The 9,245-nt window shown below is 51.6% G+C and overlaps 1 protein-coding gene across 1 annotated transcript; it reads left to right on the plus strand.

The window, feature by feature from the left end:
* Positions 1 to 7,486: 7,486 nt before the first annotated feature.
* LOC104294425 (keratin-associated protein 10-4-like) lies at positions 7,487 to 8,659 on the plus strand. The gene has a single exon (XM_009894034.1). The coding sequence runs from the start codon at positions 7,487 to 7,489 to the stop codon at positions 8,657 to 8,659; it is 1,173 nt and encodes a 390-aa protein (XP_009892336.1).
* Positions 8,660 to 9,245: the final 586 nt, after the last annotated feature.

Consider the following 9,245-nt stretch of genomic DNA (forward strand, 5'->3'; position numbering starts at 1 on the left):
CTCAGGCAGGAATGTGCTGGCAGGACACCATGTTCCGGCAGCACACAGTCCCCCGCACCGCCTCTGGCACACTGCTAGCAGCCCCCGAATGGCCCTGTCCCACTGGGCTCAGCCCCAGCTCCGTGCACCCCACCACTGACGCGCGCGTCCCGTGGGGTGCCCAGGAGCAGTGCAGGGAACAAGGCAGGAGGCTGGGGTGTCCCCAAGCAGGGCAGTGCCTGTGAGGACGCTGGGGACAGGCCGTGGAGCAGTGCAGCCCCTGATGGCGGCATGTGTGACGTGTGGCCGATCCCCACACATCCCTGTGGGAAGAAGATGGGGACGCCAAATTAATCTGCCCCACGTGGCTGCTGTCCCCTCGGGGGCGTCCTGCGGGCCAGGGTGGCCGCAGGGTCCTGAGGGGCTCTGGGCCAGGGGTGGCAGTGCTGGGTTATGGGTGCAGGCGGCACAGCAGAGGCAGACCTGGGCTTGGACCATCACCGCAGTGTCCCTGCAACTCCTGTCTGCTGGTGGCAGGACACTGAGGGACGGGGTGCTGGGCACCCCGGCATCCCGGCGCCCCTCCTGCCCCAACCCAGCCCTTTACTGAGCTCCAGGGCACAGGGCTGGGGGTTGCAGGAGTGCTTGGTGCTGGTTTTAGGGTGGGGGGCATGGAGGGTGCTGAGGGTCTTCTTGGAGGTCAGGCACTGCGTGTCCCATGCCCGGGTGCCCTCCAGCACGCTTGGGAGCACTGTGGGGACCGCACAGAGGATGGGGTTAGAGGACATGGTGGGGACCCGATGGTTTGGGATGCATGGGGGCGGGGAACATAGGGGGAACCCCGTGGGGGATCCATGGGGGGGGGAAAGGGGGCACAGGGCCCCACAGCCAAGCACCTGTGGGACAAGGTTCGTGGGGCAATGAAAGCTCTTCCAGGGGCCAGCGAGGACAAGGCTCAGCTTTTCATGCTGGCCCCTTTGGTGTTGGAGCAATCACTGGACGTTCGTTGTTTTTACCGCGGCCCTGGGGAGAGCTAAAACGGTGGTTTTGAAGCTGAAGTTGGCAGGAAGGCTCTGATCACTAAGGTCTTTTAGGCAATTATTGATCTTTGATCATGAGATGGAGAGAGTTATCTTTGATCTTTTCCTTTCCGTCTGTGTGAGCTGTCTCGGGCAGGATGCAGGAATGACCACTAGACCACGGATGAAAGACAAAGAATAAATTTAATCTCAGCACCTCGCAAATCGGGAATCTCCGCAGCAACGCCTGGGCAGAGGGACACAAGCAGGGGATGCAGGCACCACAAGGTGGGAGAAGGTCCTTGTTAGCAGCAGCGTGTGAGCTCTGACTTGCGGTTCTTGCCTGCTTTTCAAGGGTTCAAGCAGGTGTAATTTTCTACTGCGCTTTGATCTTCTTCAACAACGAGGCAGTGATCTCATGTATGCTAGATAAGGTGTCCCTGAGTCCATCCCAGGCTTATGTTATCTACGTGTGGATATTCTACTTACAAGCACACAAGGCTGAACAACAATTATTGTGATATATGTGTTGTCCAGCACCCCAGGTGCGAGTCACTTGAGCGTGTTTACAATCCTCCTCGCCAATCTCCCGTTATTTTCCCACACCATCACTCTGGACTAGTCATTAAAATCAGAAGAATCCTGAACTCTCACAGTTTGCTTCTTTCTAACCCCTTTATGTGGATGAAGATGAAGCTACCAAGTGGTCCCAATAGCAAAGTGCTGCTTTTGCTGCTGCTTTTGTTTCTTCTCTTGGTTTGCCGTTCTACAAAAAGAAAACAAAATTTGCAATTTCTTATTTCCTCAATTACACCGGATTTTCTTTTTTTTTCCTATAATATTTTTCTCAGTTCCTGGCCTGCAGGAAGGATGTCCTCCCAGCTAAACCAGCAGCAGTGTGGGCAAGCAGCCCCACTGCTGCCTGCAGTAAGCAAAGCCGTGCTGGAGCCAGTGCCGGTCACCCAGCAGTGACAGAGCCAGATGCAGCAACATCCAAAAAGGTAAGAAACCTGAGGATCAGCCATAGCTGGAGCTTTTTACATCAAAACTGAAAGCCAAGAAATGCACACCGCCAGCCCAGGCACCACGAGCTCTTCTTTCTGTGACACATGTGGAACAATGGTTTAGCGGTGGTTTTGGCAGTGTTAGGTTGATGGTTTGACTTGATGATCTTAAAGGTCCCTTCCAATCTAAATGATTCTATAGTTCTATGATTCTAATGGGCAAACCAAGAGCTGAGTCAACGGCCTCCCAAGCAAAAGTAGCTCCTGCATACGGGAGGTGATGGCTGAGGAACAAAATCATGGTAACTTCATGTTCTCATTGCTGGTGTGATGGAGTCTGCACTAGATGTATTTCACAGCTTGATCTTCTGCAGCTGGGTGCCTCAGAGACTCCACACTCTTGCCCCATTCAGAGCAGAGGTGCTGGTGGTCCCTGGGGCTGTGCTTTTTGGGGCTTCGTGCCTTCACATTAAGGTCTGTTGCTGCCGCAGAGGGGATGACTCTGGCTGCAACCAAGCTCTGAGCTCCTACCTCAGTGCCCAGATGTTTCTCCTGTTTGAAGCCCAGCTAATGGATGGTGTAGCTAATGGATGTGGCTGCTGGGGAGAGAGAAAGTTCTGTTGAAACTCCACAGCTCCGCTGAAGTGTTTTAAAAGTCACTAGGGCTATTATGATCACGTAGTCAGATTTTCTACAGAGACTAACGTCCACTGAGCCTGGCAGCAACCAGAACAAAGAGGTGTGTGTGGCTGCTAATTGCAGAACAGCAAGAGTTCATTAAGTAATAAAACACTTTTAAAATGAAGCAAGAAGGAGTCCAAGTGAGGAGCATTTAATTCTAATGCATGATGGGGTTAGTATTTTGCCTTCAGTGCTGTTAAATCATTGAAATAGCAAGACTGCAAATTTACTGCTTGCTAGGCTAATAATATGTTGTTTTATTATCCACAGCCTGTATGCTGCTTTCTAATTACAAGTCTGATACAACAAAAGCGCAACCTCTGCTTGTTCTGTCATGTTTCCTTTACTCTCCACCCTCCTCTCCCTGCACGCACCTTACTGCCCTGCAGCAGTCCCCGGACCAGACTCACTCTCCTGCAAAGAACACGGCGTGCAGCCCGGTTTGTGTTTCAGTGCGCGTTCTCAATGCCCAGAAGCACGTGTAGATGTCAGCGGCTGGAATAAGGCACTCCAGTTCTTACAGTGGTGGGACCAGGAGGCTGTGGTTGGCCTGCAGGTGGCATTGGCAACTCAGATTTAACTTCATGCCAGTGCCTTGGTGCAATAAGGAGCATTCAGGCATTAGGGTCCTGTGACGCAAAGCCATTGGGCTGGGTCTAGTTCACAGGCTGCCAGTTTAAACTATTTTCTTGGAGAGAGAGTGCCTCCAAAGGTGGTTTCCCAGCTACCAGCATCTGGTTCTGCAAGGCTGTTGGAGAAGGCGGTTGTGTGTGCGAATGCTGCGCTCTAGTGGTTTGCACAGCTTGGAGGCAATGTCCATGCTGTGCGAGTTTGGAGGATGTCACCATGTCTTGGTGAGGCCAGAGAACATGTCCATGCCTTGGAGAGACCGAAGGACATGGCCATGCATTGGTGAGGCTGGAGGATGTGGCCATGCTTTGGTGAGGCTGGAGGACATGGCCATGCATTGGTGAGTCTGGAGGATGTGGCCATAGATTGGTGAGGCTGGAGGAGATGGCCATGCCTTGGAGAGACTGGAGGAAATGACCGTGCCTTGGCAAGGTTGGAGGACATGGCCCTGCCTTGGTCAGGCTAGAGGAAATGGCTGTGTCTTGGAGAGACTGGAGGAAATGGCCATCCCAGACCCATGCAAGTACCTCTTCAAGGTGTATCTGTTTCTTCAAGGGGGGACTCCCTTCCTTGGCTTTGCTGTCGTAGCCTAGCACATGTAGTGTCCTTCACTATGCACTAGTTTTAACGTTTCAACTCCCCACTGTAGCTCCCTCCTGCTTTACAGCTCTTTTCCTTGTTTATTGGTATGATCTTTACCGTTAACAAAGCAAGGCTAATTTTATATCACTTGAGGTTTCAACTAAATATCCCAGATCACATCTAGCCAATTTACCTATCTTCTTTTTTGACTGGCTTGTTCTTCTGCCAAATTTCTATATTTGGAGCCATCAGGGAGCTCTTCATTCCTGGTGCATTGGCTCATCCTCCAAAATTGCTGCACTGTGACGGTGCTCCTTTGCATTCCTGGCTTATTAAAGGCAAGGTGGTGGATTCCCTTACGTCTCACCTGGCGTCTCCTCCAGGATGTTTTTCAGCTTCCCTCTTCATACGTCTCAGCGCCACAGCCCTCTTTTAACTTCTTTTCCCACCTTCATCTCGTGCTGTTTTCCAGGTTGAGTCAGACACGTTAAAAAAGCACACGGAGAGGTTCTTGGCTGACAACCACTGCAGGGCAGGGCTGGCTTGTGGGGAGAAGGTGGATACTACCAGGACATGCACAGATGATGACAACAGAAGCACACATTTTTGACAGGCATTGTCATGTGAAAGTGAAACCCTTGTTAAATTGTTACATAGTGAAAGTCTCCAAAATTGCTATCTTTGCCAAAGTTAAAATGGAGCCTAATTGGGTTTCTGGGGTTTTTCTTTCTGTCTTTGATTTCATGGCCGGGTTGGACGGGGCTTTGAGCAACCTCAAAGGTTGGGAGATGTCCCTGCCCAGGGCAGGGGGTTGGAACTAGGTGATCTTTAAGGTCCAACCTAAACCCTTCTATGATTCTACATAGTTTTGGAGTGTACTGGTTAAGAGGGTTTAGATGTGTAGTCTCACAGATATTACTGGGTATTAACACGAAAGACAAGTTATTGTTGTGATCAAGTAATTAAAGTTCACTTGGCCTTTCAGTAAGTTAGGCGGGTTCATGCGGGGTTTTAGTCAAGTATGGCATGAAATAAGGTTTTCTTTGAAGGTTGGGGCAGTGCCTGTATCCAGACTAGAATAAAAATAATATATAAATGTGAACTGCTCACTCTGGTTAGCAGGGAGGATGACACCTACGAGCTTTGGAGCTAAAAAGCGATGAAGAGTTACGGCTTTGGATCAAAGAACCAATTTCTGCAGGAGAGTTGCCACAACAAAGCCGCGTTTCTTGTGGTTCAGGCAAAGATGAACACACTCAGTGCTGACCAGCAAGGCTCAGGATTCATTCTTGCCTGGGAAGCCTATGGTAAAGGGAGTGTTTCACCTTCTGTGATTCTTGCCTGGTGTGGGCCACAGCTGTCCAAGACTTCCTAAACTTTATTCAGTTTCATTGTAAAATTATTTACGGACCTTTTTCTTCACCTCAAAAACCACCTAGGGGGAGCCATTTCCCCAGCTCATAAGAAACCACAGTTTTTAATAAATATACTCAAGCACTGGGTTTCATCCCAGCCAGTGCCAGATGTTGGTGGGGCAGAACACTGGTCCCCCTCAGCTGTATTTGTAGTCAGCGGGAAGAAATTGTCACTTCTGGGGGATATTTCATGTGACAATGAAAACATGAAAGCATTCATTAGCTCTTCAGTGACTTCAAAAAAATAATCTCCTGGTTTACTACATAGTCTCTTTAATCTGGGTGCAGCGTGCGATAAGAGGTTGACTCACTGAGAAAGTCACCCGCAGAACCGGAGGAAGTTTATCTACTCCTGGTGGTTTTTGTGGCCTGTCGTGCTGCCGGTCACAATTTTGACAGCTGATCTTGTTGTGCAAGGGCTGCAATCAAACATGACTCTAGCTCATCTTTTCCGCTCGTCTGAGAGTCACCGGCTGGCGTATTCCCATTGCGCTGATAACAGGTGATTGCGTGAGGATCATGGGGGCACCAGGACACCAACAGTCAGGTGCTCTCCAGAGCTACATGAGCTAAAAATGAGGTTCTCTATGAACTGCACCCACCCAAGGGGGTGATTTGAACTTCACCAGGAGCTCCTATTTTTCCCCAGAGAAGCCAGTGCCCTGTACCCACCCCGCACCCACAGCCGAGCCCAGCTGCCAGGCACTATGGGGTGGATGAGATGCGCTGCCAGCTCTAACCAGGGACTAAAGTTAGAGAAGGACACGGAGACACCAGTGCAGCTCTCACGCCATGAAGCCAATGCCATGTGTGTGCGCAAAGAGGCCAAGTGACGGAATGGCCCCATTTCTGGGGACCACTAGGACATTTCCAGGGACTGTGAGACCTCTGGAAAACCACAACAGTATGTTTTTGGGTGCACCTCTGCCTCGCCAAACCCCTGAGGCAGGGGATGCCACTGCTACCTGCCTCTCCAAATACCATTCAGTCTTACCATGCCAAGGAGGATTATACAAAAGGTAATTACTCTTACGATGGGGAGCTGACATTCAACGACTCATCCTCAGGGATGAGTACGCTGATGCTAGTCACTACGAGTGTTGCACACAGGACAGCTTTTGCATAGGAGCTAATAGGATATGTCGTGAATACCTCATACCTTCAAGGCACGTTTAGTAGCTATATAAAAGCTCTCCTTCTCTCCGGGCTCACTGGTCACATCACAAAGCTGTTCTCACCAGGGAGCTGGGTAAGTCTGGTTCGTGCTGAGCCTTTGTAGCTGCTGAAGTGCAGATTTATTTCTGCTTTCTTACATATAAATAATGCTCTGTGGGGAAAAGTTTTTAAAACTAGGTGGTTTGAATTGCTGTGTCGGAGGGGGAGCGCACTCTCTTACAGTGTCTCCAGCTGGGCATCCAAGAGACACTCCTGAAAAACCTGAAAAGGTTGTTAGCAGTCATTGGGGTGCTGCTATAATTGTTTGCTTTTGAGGGGGCCTGACAACAGTCGGAGCAGCTTTGGTGTATCAGGGACCAGAACGCTAGAAGAGCTGTAAGCAGGTTTGTGTTCAGTTGTGGTATCGCTACCCTTTAATTGGCTTTGGTTCCCTAATGAGCATGAGCTTTGTGATGCTGGGACTGAGTCGTGAGCCTCTGCCTGCCCGTGGTGTGACGGGATCTCCAAGCAGCGGTGCCTTGGGTGCTTTTTGCTATCTCCTCCGGCAGATGTGGCCAGAGGTTCAGAGATTGTTTCTGGGTTGGGCTTTTTTCTTGATGCATCAGCAAGAGGTCAGAGGCAGTTGCTGACCGAAAGCAGGAGGGAATAACTGGATTTAATGACTGAGAGATCAGCCATTCCTCTGCTACCTCCAAAGTTCTTTTGCCTTGGAGGTCCAGGTGGTGGGGAGGGAGTTGCAGTTTGGGCTGCGTGTCTCTGAATTTCCCCACTGTTTGACTTGGTGCTGTGTTTCAGAGTTCAAAATGATGGGTTGGGTCCTCAGCTGCTGCTGGTGTGGTTTTGAGACTGTGGCATAGGCGGGACGTGTCTCCGGCACCCTGTGAAGCGAGCCCGGTCCTGCCGCACAGCCGCAGTGGAACCGCGAGAAGCTCAGCCGGGTGCCTGTCTAAAGGCTCTGCTTTCTCACGTGTCATTCCAGTCCTGCCGAAACCTCTCAGAGATGTCGTGCTACCTACACCAGTGCCTCCCACCAGTCTACCAGGGCCCCATCCCCATCAAGTGCCCACCGATGTACACCACCAGACCCCCGCCAGTGCCTACCTGGCACTCGACACTGTGCATCCCACAGTACGTGTCCCCCTGCGTCCCCCGGCAGCGGCTCATGTCCTCCAGTTTCTCCCAACAGCAGTGTGTGACCAAGTGCGTGCCGCGGCAGCACTACGCAACCAAGTGCGTGCCGCGGCAGCAGTGTGCGACCCAGCGCATCCTGCAGCAGCCCTGCGTAACTCGGTGCGTGACAACCTGCGTGCCCCAGCAGCAGTGTGTGACCCAGGATGTGTCGCAGCAACCTTGTGTGACCAAGTGTGTGCCGCAGCACCCGTGTACGACCCAGGGTGTGCCGCAACAGCGCGCAACCAAGTGCGTGACCGCCTATGCCCACCAGCAGCAGTGTGCCACCAACTGCGTCCCGCAGCAGCAAGGTGCGACCAGGCAAGTGACCACGTGTGTGCCACAGCAGCCGTACCTGACCAAGGGCATCCCACAGCAGCAGTGTGCCACCAAGTGCGTCCCCCAGCGGTGTGTCACCACGTACGCCCCGCAGCAGCAGTGCGCCACCAGGTGTGTCACCACGTGCGTCCCACAGCAGCGTGCGACCAAGTGTGTCTCGCACCAGTTTGTGACCTCTTGTGCCCCGCAGCAGTGCGCCACCACTTACGTCCCGCAGCAATATGCAACCAGGTGTGTGACCAAGTGTGTCCCACAGCAGCAGTGTGAGACAACCTGTGTCCCACAGCAGCAGTGTGTGACCAAATGTGTCCCAGAGCCGCAGTGTGCCACCAAGTGTGTCCCACAGCAGCAGTGTGCCACCAAGTGTGTCTCGCAGCAGTGTGCCACCAAGTGTGTCCCACGGCAGCAGTGTCCCACCAAGTGTGTCTCACAGCAGTGTTCCACCAAGCCACCAAGTGTTTCCCGCAGCAGCAGTGTGCCACCAAGTGTGTCTCACAGCAGTGTGCCACCAAGTGTGTCCCGCAGCAGCAGTGTGCCACCAAGTGTGTCTCACAGCAGTGTGCCACCAAGTGTGTCCCACAGCCGCAGTGTGCCACCAAGTGTGTCTCACAGCAGTGTGCCACCAAGTGTGTCCCACAGCAGCAATGTCAGTCAGGTGGAGTAAAAATTTCAAGTCACTCTAAAAAGTACTGCTCTGCGTCCAAATGGCCCTGGTAAAACAGAGAGGGGAAAGGAAGGTGGACAGAAAAAGCGGGAGGTAGAGCTTTGGGGCAGGGGTTATTTATCTCCTCCTACCACCTGTCGACTAGTTCCTATTGCTTGAGTCTGCTTTATCGATGTTTTCCAGCCCTTCCCCTGGAGCTCAGCTCGATTTCGAGCCAGGGTCTGATACTATTTCCATGGCTGCACTGCAGGAGCCTGTGGCTTGTACCTTAATGTGCTACAAGGCATAGTTTAGTGGGATGCTCTTAAATTCTCACCTAATTGAAATGAATTGTGAGTTTTCCAAAAAAAAAAAAAAAAAAAAAAAAAAAAAAAAAAAAAAAAAAAAAAAAAAAAAAAAAAAAAAAAAAAAAAAAAAAAAGAAATAGAAATGTCGAAGGAGTCCCGATCACGACAGCATCAAGAGGACTGGCAGTGTGGCAGTGCGGCCGGCGGAGGGCTGGCCTGTGCCCCGCTCCGAGTTTAGTCCTGGCCTTGGGAGAAAACGTTCAGGTTAACCGGGATTCCATGAAGCTGCGAGTTCTCCA

This window comes from Charadrius vociferus, unplaced genomic scaffold (genome assembly GCF_000708025.1).
Source record: "Charadrius vociferus isolate BGI_N301 unplaced genomic scaffold, ASM70802v2 scaffold900, whole genome shotgun sequence".
Lineage (NCBI taxonomy): Eukaryota > Metazoa > Chordata > Aves > Charadriiformes > Charadriidae > Charadrius > Charadrius vociferus.

Bases quoted from the DNA above. Each gene is read 5' to 3' on its own strand.
- LOC104294425 (XM_009894034.1), top strand. From the start codon at position 7,487: ATGTCGTGCTACCTACACCAGTGCCTCCCACCAGTCTACCAGGGCCCC.